Genomic DNA, 19,010 nt, shown 5'->3' with positions numbered 1-19,010 from the left:
GGCCTTCACTTGCTGACAAGTAAGGCACTTAGACACGAAAACCGCCACATCCTTCTTCATACCTCGCCACCAAAACTGGCGACCCAAATCCCGATACATTTTAGTGCCTCCCGGATGCACCGCAAGGTGTGAATGGTGAAACTCTCGGAGTACTTCCTCTCGGCAAAACTCTGGCACAAACAAACGGTCTCGGTATCTCACACTCAGGTCGAGATATACCGTCAAACCCTTCTCAACCTTCCCACTGGAGATCTTCTCTCGGAGGCATTCTACCTTAAGGTCACCTCTCTGTGCCTCTAACACCCAAGTCATAAGTGTAGGCTACGCAACCACAGAAAACAAGGCCGCAGCCTCAACGGATTCGCCCAGAAGTAAATCAAACTCGCCAAGTGCACCCAACGTCTCCCACTCCCGGATGGCTACACAAGCTACATCACTAATGGATTTCCTGCTAAGGGCATCGGCCACTACATTGGCCTTTCCCGGATGATAGTGCAACTCGAAGTCGTAATCCTCAATAAACTCCATCCACCCCCTCTGCCTCAAGTTCAAGTCTCTCTGTGTAAACAAATACTTCAAACTTTTATGATCCGAGAACACCTCGAACGTCTCCCCATAAAGGTAGTGCCTCAAGATTTTTAAGGCAAAGATCACAGCTGCTAGTTCTAAGTCATGTGTAGGGTAATTCTTCTCATGTATTTTCAACTGACGTGAGCCATAGGCCACCACTTTCCCCTCTTGCATTAACACACAACCCAAACCCTCTCGTGAGGCATCACAATAAACCGCATAACCCAAACCTCTCTCTGGAATAATCAAAACCGGAGCGGTGGTCAATCTAACTTTCAGCTCTTGGAACGACTTTTCACAAGTCTCACTCCATACAAACTTGACCCCTTTCTGCGTCAATCTAGTCAACGGCGAAGCTAGCCTGGAGAAATCCTTCACAAATCGGCGGTAATACCCAGCTAATCCCAGAAAACTGCGGATCTCAAACACACTCTTAGGCTGTGCCCAATCTTGCACTGCCTCAATCTTGGATGTATCAACAGACACCCCTTGTCCGGAAACCACATGGCCTAAGAACTTGATTTTCCCCAGCCAGAACTCACATTTCCCAAACTTTGCATACAGTCTATGGGTTCTGAGTAACTCGAGCACCACTCTCAAGTGTTCGTCGTGCTCCTCCTCTGAAGGTGAATAGATAAGAATGTCATCCATGAAAACGATCACAAAACGATCTAAGAATTCCAGGAAGATCTGGTTCATTAAGTCCATAAAGACTGCCGATGCATTGGTGAGCCCAAAGGGCATCACCAGAAACTCATAATGGCCATACCGCGTATGGAATGCCGTCTTCAGAATATCCTCCTCCCTGACCCTCAACTGGTGGTAACCCGATCTCAAGTCTATCTTAGAGAAACAATGGGACCCCTTCAACTGGTGAAACAGATCATCTATATGGGGCATAGGGTACTTATTCTTAACCGTAGCCCGATTCAACTTCCGGTAATCTATACAAAGTCTCAAGGCACCATCTTTCTTTTTAGCAAAGAGGGTTGGTGCTCCCCACCGCGAAACACTAGGGCGAATGAAGCCCTTATCTAGCAATTCCTGGAGCTGAATCTTCAACTCACTCAACTCGGCTGGGGCAAAACGATAAGGTGCCATAGGAATCGGCACCGTGCCGGGCACTAAATCAATAGAGAACTCGATCTCTCGATGAGGTGGCAAACTAACGAGATCCTCGAGAAAGGCGTCCGAGTACTCACAAACCACTCTCGGCAACACAGTCTGGGTCTCACCGCACTCACTACTCAAAAAGCTAGCAAGTAGACCACTAAGCTCACTCTGCCCTCACGGGTCATACACCGGTGGCAACACACTACCAACCCGATCCCCCAAGAAATGAAAACACTCCCCGCTCAAGGTACAAACTGTGACCCTCTGGCGGTAGCAATCAATAACAGCTCGGCATGACGATAGCCAGTCCATACCCAAAATAACATCAAAACCCGTCATGGGCATAACTACAAAAGGAAACGGAAGTCGGCAATCGGTGACTTCTATATCACAACCCCTACATCCTTGTTTCAAAATCAACTCAACCCCAATAGGTGACACTACATAAATAGGAGATCCTAACTGTGCCAACTCCAATCCCAAAATAAATGCAAATGCAGCAGATACAAAAGAATGAGATGCACCCGTATCAATCAATACACTAGCAACCGAGTTGCAAAACAAGAAGGTACCTCTCAAAACTGATGGAGCAGGTACAAGATCCTACGCGGTAACAGCATACATGCACCTAATAGGCCCCTGATCCACCTGCTCACCCCTCGGAGCATACGACTGCTGCACAGACTGGGACGACGAGGCTCCCGGATTGGCCCTCGAGGCCTGCACAGACTGAGCTGGCTGAAAACCCTGCATCTGCCTAGAACCAGACGCGCTCGAAGTGGCACTCAACTGTGGGCAAAACCTCTTCAGGTGCCCAGGCTGACCACACTGATAACAAGACAAGGGCTGGCCCCTGCCCTGACTCTAGCTCTGCGGTCTAGCTGAAAATGAAGCATCTCTCTGACCTCCTCCCCTTCTGTGGGAAAACTGAAGCCTTGTGGCCCAGCTGACCACACTTGTAACAGGTGAAATCTCCCTGATTGCCTCTCCCCGAGCCTGCACTCGACACTAGAAAGGTCGATCTAGCAACACCCCTCTGAGACTGCTAAGGGTTAGCACCCCTCTATCTCCTGCCATCACCCTGACCATCCTGGCTCCTCTTGAAGCCTCTCTGTCCCTCCTCCTCCTGCATCATAATCTCCATATGGGCTGCAGCATCAACCAAGCGCCCATAGTCTCGGATCATGGAACCCCCAACTCTCATCTTGAGGCTGCGCCTCAACCTCTTCTCAAACTCGATGCAGGGGCGTTCATTGAACACCACAAGTTCAGGTGCGAACCTGGACAAGCTAGTAAAAGCAGCCTAATACTTGGCCATTGAAGAACTCAACTGTAAAAGCTGGCAGAACTGGTCTCTCAGCTTCTCCTTGACGGCTGGAGATAAGTACTTCTCCTGAAAAGCCTCCACAAATGCCTCCCACGTGCCAGCAATACGGCCCCTCATGTATTTCCACCACTGACCCGCACCCCTTTTAAGCTGGAAGGATGCTAAGTTCACTTTCAACGCCCCGTCCTCGATGCCAAGCATCTCGAACGTCTTACTCATCTGCTCCAACCACTCGTCAGCCTTAAGTGGCTCTTTTGGATCCCCAATAAACTCGACTGGGTTAGATCGGAAGAACTCCCTCTTCAAGAAGGAAGGCCCTGCCTCAACAACCTGGGCCTGCACTTGAGCCTGAACTGGATTCCCAACTCTGAGAATACCCATAGACTCCCTCAAAGCATCGGCTATCCCTCGGGATAAGTCGCCCATAGCCTGCTGACCTGCTGGCTCGGCCACATTGGCCTGGCCAACCCCCTCCTGCTATGCCGGAATATCATCCGGTAAAGGCATCTCCTGCCTACCACGTCTGCCTCGTCTACCACCTCTTCCTCGTCCTGACATCCTAATAAAGGTAACGAAGAACATTAGCACATTCATAAGTGTGCCAAAACTAAACACTCACGTCCTAATACATGGACAACAGTAATTCACTTCACGTAAGCACATAAACACATAAGCACTTACGAATTTCATTTCCGGATAATGATAGTCCCGAGGCGTTACCAGAGTTCCGGTTAGAAACAGCATTGATCAAGTGCTTTTCCAACAAGACTCACAGAAACCCAAGGATCTAATTAACATCCTAGAAACTAAATCCCATACCCAAGTAGTCACATAAACATGTTATCAAATAAACACATAATGTCACACATAAGTCTCTAACAAGCGAGACAAACCCATTGTGATACTAATCACTTCCCACGTACCCAAAGTATTCGAACCCAGTAAGCTCTGATAGCAAGTTGTAACGCCCTCAAAATAAACCCATAAATCATCCAACAATAGCATGCTTAGACATAAGAAAATAAAGCATAAATATATTCCATCAGAGTAATCATTACAAAATGTATTACATGTTGACAACAAAAGTAAATGCCCTATGGGCTTACAACTTTCCAAGTCAACACTTGGTACAAAAGAGAGTACTAACTCTATACAAAGAAAGCCCTTGGCTTGATATACATGTAATACATCAAAAGAAAACAAAACAACAGAAACAGTATGTCTGCCTCTAGCCTCCCAAGCTATGTCCTTGGAGGTGGCATGCTACCTGTACCTGAAAATCATGTCCCATAAAGGATGAGCCACAGCCCAGTAGAAATATACTAAACCAACTATAAACAATGACTAAAATAATAGCATTCAATAGATGGTCCACACTTGTATTCCAACATATGTCGTATTACAGTTTCATGACAGTCATGCCCATGACACACTTCAGTTTCCATTTCTTATTCAACTTTGAGTTTGAAAACAAGGCTTAGAACCTAGCCAAATGACTTCATGAGATTTAGACTCATCTTTAAAACATTTTCGAAATTCATGATGGATACACATTTTGGTGCTGCATCAATAACACATAGAAACACTTCTATACTTCACAATTGAAAACGATATACATTTTAGTGCTATATCAAATCAATTCAAACACTTCTATAATCCACACTTGATACACATAGTAGTGTTATATCAATGTCACACAAAATCCGGTTTAGAGGTCCATCTCCTATCTTCCCCTAAACTGTGGAGTACATCCCCTATCTCCTCCCACACACAATGTATATAAACAGAAATCATATACATAATCAATCAATACATAAAGTTAATGTATTATTCCAACCGCTATACTTGATAGCATACTCAATCGATTAGTTTTAGTTTGCCTAATCATCATGCATTGTCTACAACAATCAAGACTATCCTCCACTGATAGCCCAAAGCAGTTATTTCTAAACAGAAAATAAATGCACCAAATGGATAAAATATCAACATTTCAACTAGGTGAGTGATAAATGATCCAACTACACCATTTAATCCCATACGATCCCAATTTCAACATTCTCAATTCAACTTCTCATTTCTCAAAATTAATTTCACAAATTAATTCATCAATGCAATTAGGGCATTTCCCATAATTAACAAAACAACCCTAAGGTTCCATTTCTATCAATAACCCAACATTTATCTCATTTCTCCATGCTAAACATGCGTATAGGCTTATATAAATAAAACCCCATCTTTTGTAAAATTACACAAAGACCCAAACTTTCTCAAAATTACCCAACAATCCCCAACATATCAAAATGCTAAAATTTAAAAACAAAGCTCATAAGGAGGAGTAGGATATCCCTCCCTCGACGTTAGAACTCAAATAGAGAAGGAGACCGAACTCAAAGTGCTCCAAATTCCAAACTTTTCGGATCAAAACGAAGCCCTCGACGATCAACACTCCTTTTGCAAAGACAACAAGGTAGTGGGACACTCTAGCTAGATCAGACCCTAGAGAGAAGGGAGATTCTAGAGAGAGGAGCTCTCAAAATCAATTTTGGGAAAGTAAGAGAGAGAGAGAAAGTGTAAAAAGTGATTCAAAAAGGCCTAGCTGCCCACTGATATACGACATTCCCGCTCGAGCGTAGAATAGAACGCTCGAGCGTCAAGCACAAAAATCTGGACACGCTCGAGCGCAACAAGGCCCGCTCGAGCTCCAAGACACAAGAATAAAATACATCCGCTCGAGCGCAAAAACCAGTCCACTCGAGTGTAGATTTCTCCCTCCCAAAACTTTCATAGACAAAGCACTACCCGCTCGAGCGCCAACATACCTGCTTGAGCGCGACCCGCTCGAGCGTGAAAAACACACCTGCAGAAGTTTTGCAGGGACACGAGATACTGGGAGTGTGTAAATCCCGCTCGAGCGCAAGAAGGCCTGCTCGAGCGGAAAACCAAAAACCAAACTCCGCTCAAGCGCAAAATAATCCGCTCGAGCGTAACACCAAAAACCTGGGCAACTACACTTGAGACCAAAACTCAACCTACCTGTTCAGAACATGCCCAACACATCCTATAACTCAAATACAAGGTACGAAAGGATGTAAACAAGATATAAAAAATTGCTAACATCCACGGAACCAAGTCCGGATCACTGTACAACAAGGGGTAATACCCGGAATCGCCATAGTTTGCATGTTTAAAATTCCCACCAGCCATTCATTGTATCAACATTCTCACATGGTTTTGATTTATGGAATGTGTTTGATTCTTTAATGGGAAATGGGTTTTAATTTAAAATTAGTTTGGTAGTATGGTTACTATTGTGACGACCTAGCATGCCATCCATCTTTTTCCCATGTTTAATCTCGAATTTGTCACGTTAGTGTGTCAAGTCTCACTTAAAGTCCTGTTAAATCATTCGAGTTGTTGTCGTGCTCGGAAGTTTGTCTCAAATTCTTGTTCTTGCCCCTTCGGTGTTGATTTCCTTTTGTAACGAAGGATGTGAGGTCCAGTCCAAGGTGCCTAGAATCGAAGGGGGAAAATTCTAGGCTGGAAACCAAGGGCCGCACGTGCGAGGCCTTGCGCTGCACGTCCGGGAGAGGAGCCGCACGTGCAGAGAGTGAGGCCGCACGTACGAAATTCAGGGGTTGTTTGGCATAGCACACTGCTTAAATTGCAGGTGCAGAGGGGGAAGTGCGGGGGCAGCCGCACGTGCAGGGATCAGTGCCGCACGTGCGGTCGGCCTGAGTCTAAAATTCTGTCTATTTTATTTCTTTTGGCCGAGTTGTATCTCATTTTGGGGCTTCTTTCTCTCACTCTAAAGGTCATTTTTGCTCTCCCTTCTCTCTAGAATACCCTCATGAAACACTTAAACTCTTTGATTCTTGAAAATCCTTTGGGCCTAGATCATCATCATCTCTCACTAATCTTGAAGATCAAGAACTAGAGCTTCACTTGGTGTGGTGGAAGTCAAAGATTCTCTCATCTTTTGATTCTAGGGTTTTTTCTCTCCATCTTCTCCGAAACTTTGAGGTAGGGATTTCTTGAGTTATATATACATGTTTTGCTTTATAAATGTTGATTTGAAAGTTTCCTTGAAGTTATTGTGTTGATTTGAATTTGTGATCCAAAAGTAAAGAGTTTTTAAAGTGGGTTTGAATCTCAATCTTTTTATTAATCCTAGACGGTTTGCCTATTTATTAAATTCAAGAAAGATGGTTTTGATAGGGTTTCATTAAGGGGAATGGGAAATGTTTGATTTTGATGAAAAACCCTAAGAATTGGGGATTTTGGGGAAAATATGTAAAAGCCTATGGATTTCTCTCATTTTCTTGTGTCAAGAGAATGAATGGGAGTAAACTTCTTCTTATGTTTGGAAAAATTGTAACCTATTTGATATATGAGAAATGAGATGTTATTTTAACATCATTGCTAAACACCTGAACATGTATTGTTGTGAAATGGCAAATAGTTGTGCACCATGGATTGTTAGAATGGTAAACATTGGAGATAAATGTTTGAGAACATCACATGTAGTCTTGAAGAGACTAGTTTGTTAAGACTTGTGAAATAAAAAATTGCAGCTATGTGGGTGTTTGAGAAGTTGCTATTTTAGTAGGTGATTTTAGTTTTTGGCTATTTTAGGAAGCTAAAATTTGTGTGTTTAGGAAGATAGTTAGATTTTTTTTATAGTTGGATGCGATGTTTGTGAGAGAAAAAGTGAAATGACTATGGGTTTGATGTGACATTTTGTCTTATTGGCTATTTTAGCCTATTTTGTCTTTTAGTGCTATTTTAGCAAAAAAAAAAAAAAACTAAAAAAATCTCTTTCCAAACACTCCCTATGTGTTGATGACATATGGCTAACTTATGAAAGAACACTGAGGAGAGGAAATGAGAAATGTGATTGTTGACATTATTATTATGCATTGTGAATTTAGATTGAAGATATTTACATCATGAAAGAAAATGGTATGGTAATAAGAACTATGGAAATGTGTTATGGGATAAATACGTTAGTAAGTCCAGATAGGGGGTGTAGATGAGATTGATAAGTTGGCCTGAGTGTCCGGGGTGAAAGACTGAAAACACGCACGGAGGAGGTACCGCTTCCCTTCCAGTTAGCAACCGGTAAAGTGGGGTTATTGGTAGTGCTCGTTGAGCCTACTTGCAGACACCAACCTAGGGATTACCTGATTCGTATTTACCACCCCCTGTTGATTAAAATTGGAAGTTTCAGAAATTGTTGAGATTGTAAACTTTTATTGAAAAATGGTGATCTTCAAGAAGAGCATAAAAATGAAATTTCTTTAAAATGGCATGGCATGGCATGGCATTGACATTTGCATTTTTCATTGAGAGTTTGCATAACTGTATATACTTTGTAAGAATTCTCTACTGGGCTTTATGCTCACCCCTATGAGACTTTGGTGCAGGTAAAGATGTGGTGATCCCACCGAGTTGAGGGCGTGGATTTGTTTTGTGAAGAGTGGATTGCTCTCTTATTTTTGTTGTAAATTTTTGTAAGCCAAGGGCTAAACGTGTATGGGTCCGAGAGACCATTTTGTGTAACCGGGCAATTGCCTTGGAAGATGTAAGCCTTTAAGGGCATTTTAATTGTTTGAGACTAGATGATTCACATGCTATAGATTCATGTGTTCTTCTTATCATTGAATGTATATCCGCATGTGGAACTTTGTATAAAACCTTAGAGATTTATGATGTAAAGTTTAAAGAATGGTTATATTTAATTAATGAATGTGGCTTGATGTATTATACATGTTGGGTTATTTTGGGGCGTTACACATGATCTGAAATGGGTTTTGAACATTTTCTCAAGTAGAAAGCTAAGCCACTTTTAGTTGTAATAAAACCACCACAATGGATTATATTTAAATAGCAACTGTATCATAATTAAATTTGAGACCCACAACAAAAATGAAGGTGTGCTTTGTTTAGTTTAAAAGCTTTATTTAGTTTAATTACAAGAAAGCTTTGTTTAGTTTAATTATAAGAAAGCTTTACTTTCTTTGGCCAATATTTGGGTCAGATAGTTTTGACCAATATTTTGTGTTTCTGTTTCTATCTTTTTTTGTATTTTTTGTTTGTGTTTCCATATGTAAGAAAAGTTTTTTCAGGGGCCAAAGAGCTGTAGCAAAACAACTTAGAATAAATTGAACATCAAAAATCAAACTGGTAGTTAAACAAACCCCTTCAGAAACCCATTTTAATATTTTTGAAATAAAATATCATTCAAAAACACATTTAAATCTAATCATTTTCAGAAAATATTTACATGAAAATCACGACCTTTCTTCACCTTGCACCCAGTCCTACCTTTGCATCTCGCCTTGATGGATAACATGTTAAACAAAGAAATATCACCTCTCTTTTGGTGACACAGATGAGGCTCCAAATATTAATTCATTTCTTTGATAGTTGGCAACAATTAAACAAATCACACTTTTTACTTCTGCTCGTCTTAGTTTGTTCATCTTTCTCTCAATTTTGTTCTAATTTTTGTTCATCTTAGTTTCTTTGTTCATCTTAGTTTGTTATTTGCTCTGTGATTCTAATGTACAGATGATAAATATTTTTCATATAATTTATTTTCAATATCTAGAGTTCCTAATTAAAAGAAAAATTTCGAAGACTTGGCATTTTAATATATATGTGTAATATGGCAAGAGAGTTTATTTATTTATTTATTTATTTATTTCGCACCTTTTTAAAGGAGTATAATATTCTATGTTATATTTCAAAAAATTCTAGTGAATGTATATGTGCGTGTATTATTTTAGTTGCCTTCATGAAATAATTATTCATTATTGCTTATAAAATGGCTTTGTTATCCAGTGAATTTTTTTTTTTTTTTTTGGCATAAATTTATGTTTGGGCTTTCCAAGTAATAAATAGTGAATTTCAAAATATTTATGATTATAATGGATTTTGATTTTGGTTTTAATTTCATCTCTATAAAATTGAAGTCAATTAGGAAAGAGAAGAGTTTAAATTTGGACAATTGTTGTGCTTCGATTTTAATTTATCATTTTAATGTGATTGTTAAAATACATCTATTCTAAACGTTGGGTTGGCTTAGAAAATGTGAGTTTGATTATGGGTTTCTTAGAGAATGTAGATATATATATATATATATATATATAGAGAGAGAGAGAGAGAGAGAGAGAGAGTTAGAGAGAGAGGGATTATTTGGGACTTGGTTTGTGGTTAGTGCTTTGTGTTGTATAAATTAGTCTGAGAGAGAAGGGATTGTTTGTTTGGAACTATTTAAAAAGAAAGTAAGGGTGATTTGTTTAACTGATCTTCCTGCAAGAAAAAAAAAATTTTAACTCACACACTCAAAAAAATGTATTTAACATTTTATTATATAAAAAAAATTGTACCATTCAAATGTAAGATATTTGCTGTATGATTCTAATATACAGATGATAAATATTTTTCATATAATTTATTTTGAATATCTAGAGTTCCTAATTAAAAGAAAAATTTCAGAGACTTGGCATTTTAATATTTATGTGTAACATGGCAAGAGAATATATGTGTTTTTTTTTTTTTGCACCTTTTGAAGGGAGTATAATATTCTATGTTGTATTTCAAAAAGTTCTGGTGAATGTATATGTATGTGTATTACTTTAGTTGCCTTCATGAAATAATTATTCATTATTGCTTATAAAATGGTTTTGTTATCTGTCGATTTTTTTTTTTTTTTTTGGCATAAATTTATATGAATATATGTTTATGGCATGAATGTATATGATTATAACGGGTTTTGATTTTGGTTTTAATTTCATCTCTATAAAATTGAAGTCAGTTAGAAAAGAGAAGAGTTCAAATTTGGACATATGTTGTGCTCCGATTTTAATTTTATCATTTTAATGTGATTGCTAAAATACATCAATTCTAAACATTGAGTTGGCCTTTTTCTTTTTCTTAGATGTCTATATTTTTATTTCTTCTCCTCTTGATTGTAGCCTGTTAAGTATTTTCTATCCATGACAGCTATTTATTTAAATAAAATTTTGAAATCCATGTTAACTTTTATTATTGCTAATTTTTTGTTTCTTGGTGTCTAAAATTATATAACCAAACATTTTTAGGTTGAAGTACAATAGTTATGGACAATATCACTATTTTTGGTCAAGTAAATTTTTTTTTTAAAAAAAAAAAAAAACTTATGATATATAATTTTCTTCTAATAAATTGCTTTTTTCCTCATACTTTATTGGTGGATAGAGACTTACACAGAACCGAAAAATCACCTCCGTTTACTAATTTTCTTATTTATGTGTATAAAATTTTATTTATCACTCTAAAGTTTTTGTATGTATAGGTTCGATTTCTTCAAGAAAGAAATGTTAATGTTGTTATCCGCGATGAGCGTGACCTTAATACTATTCACATTCATGAGGTAAGCTTAAAAGCCACTTGAACATTGGACATGCATTGTCTTGTCATTTTAAAAATAATTTATAAATATATTCCACTTAGTTTTTATAGGCAAAGGCAAAGGAAAAAGACAAAGCAATATCAAAGGAAATAGAATAGACTATCCTTTCTAGCAAAGGAAAGGAAAATGCACATCCCGTGGTATGGTTTCTCAACAATTTTTAAAAGTTTCTTTTTCGAATATTATATAATAAAAAAAATTATTAGATTTTTTTAGGAATTGCATAGTATCATATACTCTTTTTTATGTAGATTTTTTAAAAGTTTCTTTTTCGAATATTTATTCAATTCTTTTTATTGAATGAGAAATATTTTTCTGAAGCATGTTAAAGTAAGCATTTGTACAACATGCTAATGCATTTGTATGAACATTAATCTGAATTTTTAATATGTTTATCTATTTGTATGAACACATTTTGCATTTACAACAAAACATAATAAAAATGTAAAAAAGAAAAAAAGAAAAAGGAAAAGAAGAATAAGGAACAAATATGTGATGAAAAGGAAACTACATAATATAATTTTTAAAATTTTTATTTCTCTTATAGGAAGTTCTTAAGGAAAGAAGAAAAAGACAAATAAAATTTAATATAATGGAAAGAACAAGAAGAGTGAAAAGGAAAGTAGAAAACATTACACGCTAATATTCACATTTTACGTACTTAATGATCTAATATTTACCTTTTCAACGTACATTTTGTAAAGAGATGAGTAGCGTCTTTAAACCAATAAGTGCAAAGTGAGTTTGCAGTTTTGTATGCTTAATGTGTTTTCAAATTATTTTTTCCTCCCTTTTTAAATTTCATTAATACATGCATTGGTTCTTCTATGACTAACAACTCAACCGAGTGAAGAGAAAAAGTTAGTTAAAAGGAAGAAAAAATACATGATTGTTAGGTTTTTATTCTTGTCAACCCCGTTTGACAAAACTCCGTTAAGTTGTATTTGTTTTCGCACTTTTTATTTCAGTGAGGCTATGAGTGTTTAGATACAAATCCAACTCGAATTGTGCATTGCAGAGAAGTTTGTGATGTTAATACTTTCAAGATTGTCACTTTGCTAATTATGACGGGGGTCGAGCTGCCCGGTCAGCTCGCGGGTTCGAGGGGCAGTGCCCCCGAAGCAAAATGCAAAAAGGCATTCAAAGTAGCCTGTCCGCTCGAGCGGACATTCCCCTGCTCGAGCGAAGAATGCTGAGTTTCAGAAGTTTGGTGAGTCTGCAAATATACTGTGGTCCGTGTTTTCACGCTCGAGCGTCCATTTCCCCGCTCGAGCGTACACCCTAGTGCGGAACACGTCATATAAAGTCCCCGCTCGAGCGTCCATTCCCACGCTCGAGCGGACCTCGCGATTTCAGATTCTATAAATTGACAAGTTGCTCCAAATCTAGGATTACTTCTTCAGATCTTCTTCTTGGGTTCTAGGGTTTATATCAGGGGATATTTTGCTAGTTTTCTTTGATGTTTTGATTGAGTATTCAACTCATGGTTTAAAGAGTATACATCAAAGGATTATTTGTTTGTTCTACACAAAAGAGAGAGTTGTTCTTCGGTGGATTCTGAAAAATTCGAGCCTGAAGCTTTGGTGGATTCTGGAGTGGCTCATCGTCAAGATAATTCCAATGTGAAGACGGGGTTGGAAGAGGCACATAGGGGTTGGTTCAATTCGGGTGTGGATTCGCTAGGTAATTGAGAGTATACATGTGTAATTCCTTTATGTCTTTTTAATGGATTGTTTTGTGGCTTTTGCCCGTAGTTTTTTTTTTATCACAATTGGAGGTGTCCAATTGTGGTTTTTCCGTTGTGCCGATTTGTCTTGATTTTTTGATTGAGATTGTTATATACTGCTTAAAATTGATACATAAATCACAAATCAACATCTAGGGGATTTCTAGATTTTTCAATGATGAAAGGGAAACAAGAGAGGGGATAATCTTTACATTTTATGCACCTACTTATAGAATATTCCCATTTTAGGCACACAATGATAATGCATTATCAAAAGCTGCATTGGCCCAACGTGCACAGTGAGAATGAGAAAAAAATCAAAAGCCATGTTCTGCATACCAATTGGGACAACGCCTGCGATGAGAACGAGAAAGATCAAAGGAATGTATTAACCAAAGACAACCTTTTTTAACACCAAATTGGTAAACAACTATGTTTAATTAACCCCACTTTATCTTGGAATATTCTACAGGCCTGCTCTTACTATTACCACTTTATTATATATATTTTAATTTATTCACAATGTATTTCTGTAGGCCTGCTCCTACAACCCCATCTAGAAATATTAGTGTGGTCATCCGTGATGAGCATGACCTTAATGTTATCTGTATTCGTGCGGTAAGTACAAAATAAAGTCAAATATTGCATGTATTTTACTTACATAAAGTTATATAAGATTTTTTTTAATCTTTTGAATATTTTGTTTATATTTGTTAGGCAAAATAAAAAGAAAAGGTCAACCCAATGTCTAAAGGAAAAGAAAAGATGGCTCCCACTGACAAGAGAATGACAAATGCATGTCAAGTGGTATATATTCTTTTTAAAAAATATGATGCAAAACTAATTAAAATTTCGAATAGTTAAAAGATATGAGTATATAAAATGAATTTGTTGTTTTATGTTATTTTTGTAGAATGATAATATATTTTCCTCTAACTTGCTATTATTTGTATGTTTTTTTCCAAATTTAATTATTTTTATTTTGCATGGATACATGTGCATTTATAATGTACCATCCATAAGTTGTTACTTATATGAAGAAAAAATATATAAAGAAATGAGAAACTAAATAACATGGGTTTTTAATAAAAAAAAACAAAATGCACGAAAAAAGAAATAAATAAAGATAACACTATTAAAGGTATAAAACAAATAAAATAGAAAAACAAAATTAAGAGAAAGGAAAGAAATAAGAAGATAGTTTCATTTTAAGCACAAAATATTTACATACTTTGCATCAATGATAAAATATTTTCATTTTAGGCACAAAATGACAATGCAATATCAAAGCTGCATTGGCCCAACGTGCACGGCAAGAGCGTGAAAAAAATGAAAAGTTATACTTTGAATTTCAATGCTTGCAACGAGAACAAGAGGGATTAGAAGAATGTGTTCAACTAAGACAACCTTCTTTAACACCAATTCGTCGCGATCTCACTTACTTGGAGTGGGAAACAATAACTGAAGATTCTCATTCGGCACAAAAACGAACAATGGTTACCCATCATTCTACATGTTCGTTTTCTATGCCAAGAACATCTTTAGCTCCACAAAGGAATCAGTAAACTACTATGTCTAATCTTCAAATACATACTGTTACTCATACCGTTTTGTTTTACAGAATTTTATTTATATACAAATATTCATAGGTCTACTCCTACAAATCGATTTCTTCAAGGAGATCTATGTACTGATGATGAATTAGAAGATATGCCTATGAGTACATCGATTGACGCCCGGGCACACAAAGATTCTTGCCGCCATTATCTTGGCAAGATGGATGTATTATGTCCTTATTGTTCAGCCTTACATTGGATGGATGAAAAATTGACAAAATCATCTATGAAGCGCCCCTTATTCGGAACTTGCTGTTTGAAAGGAAAGATTAGGCTAACTTTACTTATTACACCCCCTCCACCACTTCAAGCGTTGTATGATGGGAATAATGATCAATCAAAATCCTTTCGAAGTTATACTCGAGTGTACAATGCAGCCAATGCTTTTACGAGTCTTGGTGCTACATTGGATCATAGAGTACTCAGCGGAAGGGGCCCTACATCATTCACAATTCATGGGGAATTACGACATCGAATAGAATCACTACAACCACAACCAAGGTAGGATGCGAGTTATGCTCAATTGTATATCTATGACCCATATTCACCTTTAGAAACTCGTAATCGTGGAAATCCTAACTTGAGAAGGGATGTTCTCAAAACTATTCAGGATAGTTTGTTGCAAGTCAATGCATTTGTAAATAAATTTAGCTAGGCTCATGCCATTTTACATCAATTAGACTCGGCAAGACATAATCTAACTGCACATCTTCATTACAATTCAACAACTAATCGAGGTCGGTATAACTTACCAACTGCAGATGAGATTGCAATTGTAATACCAGGCGATGGAACAGAGGTAAATGGAATGAGAGATATTATCTTACATTTCTGAGGAAATAATGAGTTGATGCAAATTAATGAATGTCACCCAGTATACTTGCCATTACATTATGTTCTATTATTTCCATATGGTGAGCTTGGATGGGAACCTGAGTTGAAATTGTGGAACGTTCGGTATGATCGACCTTCAGCTGATCGACTTACTCAAATAGATTCTTATAGTTATTGTTTGTTTGAACGACCCATAGAGCATTCAACAATTTTGAGAGGTGGAAAACTATTTCAAGATTTTGTGGTAGATGCTTGGGCTGCAATTGAGCAAAATCAATTGACATACTATAAGCTTAATCAAGGGAAACTTCGAGCTGAGCTTTACCAAGAGTTGTCAAATATGGATCCAGATTATGTGCGACATGGTCAAATTGGTCAAAGGTTTGTTTTGCCATATTCATTTACTGGTAATCCTAGACATATGTTTGAAATCTTTCAAGATTCAATGGCTATCACGCGATACAACCAACACCCAGATATTTTTCTTATCATGACTGCAAATCCCAATTGGCCAGAAATTACTTCAGCGTTATTACCACATCAAAAACCTATTGATCGTCCTGATTTAATTGCCCGTGTTTTTGAGTTGAAGAGAAAATGTTTGATGAAGGAGATAGAAACAAATAAAGTGTTTGGAAATAACGTTGCACATGTTTTTACAATTGAATTTAAAAAACGAGGCCTCTCTCATATGCATGCACTTTTATTTCTTAAGGGTCCAGACAAAATTCAGACATGTGCTCAAGTAAACAAATTGGTCTATGCAGAATTTCCAAACCCAAAAGATGATCCTATGCTTTTTGAAACTATCAAATGTTGTATGGTTCATGGACCATATGATGCTCGAAATCCACAAGCATTATGTATGGAAAATGATAGATGCACTAAGAGATACCCTCAAACTTTCACAAAAACAATAACTATGGATCAAGATGGATACCCTATCTATCGTCGTCGCAATAATGGTCAAGTACATACTGTGAGGGGGCAAGAAGTTGATAACAGGGATGTCGTACCATATAATGCATATCTTTCTAAACTTTTTAACTGTCATATAAATGTGAAAGTTTGTACCGGAATGAGATGTGTCAAGTATATACATAAGTACATTTATAAGGGTTATGATCGTATAATGATGGTGTTAGGAATGATAAATGAGATTCAACAATATCTCGATGCAAGGTATATTGGACCTCCAGAAGCTGCTTGGCAAATATTTGGTCATCCTTTGCATGCAAAGATGCCAACAATTGTACGATTGGCACTTCATTTACCTAGAATGCATCGCGTTGTTTTTAACCCAGAAGAGTCATTAGAAACGATTCAATCTAGAACTGGTCAACAAATGTCAACTCTTACTGGCTTCTTTGCATATTGTGCTGCCAGTGAAGATGAATGTCCATTCACTTATCAAGGATTTCCACAACATTTTGTGTCGCTCAAGTCAGAAAAGAGATGGAAATCAAGAGAAAGGGGATATGCGATTGGTGGAATGTACTTTGCTAGCCCTAATTGTGGTGAAAGATTTTATCTGCGTTTGTTACTAACTGTTGTCAAAGGACCAAAGTCGTTTCAGTCTTTACGCACAGTCGATAATGTTGTGCATGATACATTTAAATTAGCATGTGTTGCAAGGGGGCTTTTAGAAGATGATAAAGAATGGATGCAATGCTTGAAAGAGGCTGCAGTTATAAAAGGCTGGATATCAATTGAGGAGGTTGTTTAGTATTGTTCTTACCCAATGCTCTCCACTAAATCCATGTGCATTATGGAATCAATTTTCAACGCATATATGTGATGATCTTGCACATAAGATTCGTACATTATTTATCATTTCTAACCCAACTGAGACTCAAATTGAAGATTATGGTCTCCATCTTTTGAATCAAATGCTTCATGAATCAGGCAAAAGTTTAATTGACTTCTCACCCATGCCACAACCTACTGCAAATTAGAGTGCAGTAGTTGGTAATCGATTGATATTCGAACATCAACAACTACAGAGTGAGGCATAACATGTAGATCCACAAATTACTATTGATTGTCTCAATAATGGATAGCGGAATGCTTATAACACAATCACTTCTTCAGTTTTTCAAAAAAAATGAACTATTTTCTTTCTGAATGGGGGTGCTAGAACAGGGAAAACATTTCTGTACAATACGATTGTATTAAAATGTCGCAGCCTTGGGTATATCGTTGTTACTGTGGCTTCATCTAGAATTGCATCATTGTTACTGGTAGGAGATCGCACTGCACATTCAACATTTTCCATTCCGTTAGATGTCTTGAAAAATTCACTTGGTGGGTCTAGCAAACAATCATTACAAACTGAGTTATTTAGAGAAACAAAACTCATAATTTGGGATGAAGTTCCTAAGCAACATAGACATTGTGTTGAGGCGGTTGATCGTACATTGAGGGATATTTGTGATAGTGAAAAACCATTTAGGGGTATTACTGTTGTTCTTAGTAGAGACTTTCGACAAATCTTACCAGTTATACCCAAAGGAGTTCGTGAGCAAATTGTGAATGCATCATTAAGACACTTTGTTCTATGGAAGTATTTATATATCTTAACTTTGGATTTGAATATACGCTTGAATCATGAAGGCCATGAAAATGCTAATTTTGCAAATTTCTTGATGGAGGTAACACTACTTTAACCTTTATTATATATATTATTTTAAATTTATAAATTGTGTTTACACTCTTACTTTTTTATTGATTTCACTGTTTTTTAGATTGGGACCAATCCTCAAGAAATCAATAACCTTCCATCAATAATACACAAATGTCAAGATTTGAATGAATTACTCTCTATAGTTTATCAACAATTGAATACGATAGAGACGTCAACCCCAACATTTTTAATTGAACGCACAATTCTGTCTGCGCGTAACGATGATGTCAGTGACATTAATACTACTGCGTTGAATGTCTTTCCAAGGAGATTATATACTTATCTTGCAGCGGATAAAATGTCTAAAGATAATGAAATTGATCCTATCATTACAAATAGATATCCTAATGAATATTTAAATTCATTGGATCTTCCTGGGCTGCCAACTTTTAAGTTAGAGTTGAAAGTAAGTTGTCCTATAATATTGTTGAGAAACATTGCACCGAAAGATAGACTATGTAATGGTACAAGATTGATGGTTACTAGGTGCGGCACTCGCATAATTGAAGCTCAAATTTTAACTAGAGAAAAGTTTGGTAATTTGGCATTCATACCAAGGATATCTTTAACACCATCTTCTTCAGAAATGCCTTTCCAAATGACAAGACATCAATTTCCAGTTCGATTGGCATATGCCTTGACCATTAATAAATCTCAAGGACAATCTATGAAATTTGTTGGGGTTG

At 37.2% G+C, this 19,010-nt stretch overlaps 1 protein-coding gene across 1 annotated transcript; it reads left to right on the top strand.

Moving 5' to 3' along the window:
* The first annotated feature begins 15,657 nt into the window (after positions 1-15,657).
* On the top strand, positions 15,658-17,367 carry LOC114306985 (uncharacterized). Its single transcript, XM_082908100.1, has 2 exons — positions 15,658-16,216; positions 16,409-17,367. Exons 1-2 carry the CDS (start codon positions 15,658-15,660, stop codon positions 17,365-17,367), a joined length of 1,518 nt encoding a protein of 505 aa, XP_082764226.1.
* Positions 17,368-19,010: the final 1,643 nt, after the last annotated feature.

This window comes from Camellia sinensis, chromosome 15 (genome assembly GCF_055761805.1).
Source record: "Camellia sinensis isolate YWXY chromosome 15, ASM5576180v1, whole genome shotgun sequence".
NCBI classification, from domain to species: domain Eukaryota; kingdom Viridiplantae; phylum Streptophyta; class Magnoliopsida; order Ericales; family Theaceae; genus Camellia; species Camellia sinensis.
The sequence above is the reverse complement of the archived record's forward strand: the minus strand, read 5'-3'. Positions and strand labels throughout refer to the sequence as shown.

Excerpts from the sequence above, each read along its gene's own strand:
- LOC114306985 (XM_082908100.1), top strand. The coding sequence starts at position 15,658 with ATGCAAATTAATGAATGTCACCCAGTATACTTGCCATTACATTATGTT. Across the intron at positions 16,217-16,408 it reads TCGTCCTGATTTAATTGCCC|AATTTCCAAACCCAAAAGAT; the intron begins GTGTTTTTGAGT and ends TGGTCTATGCAG.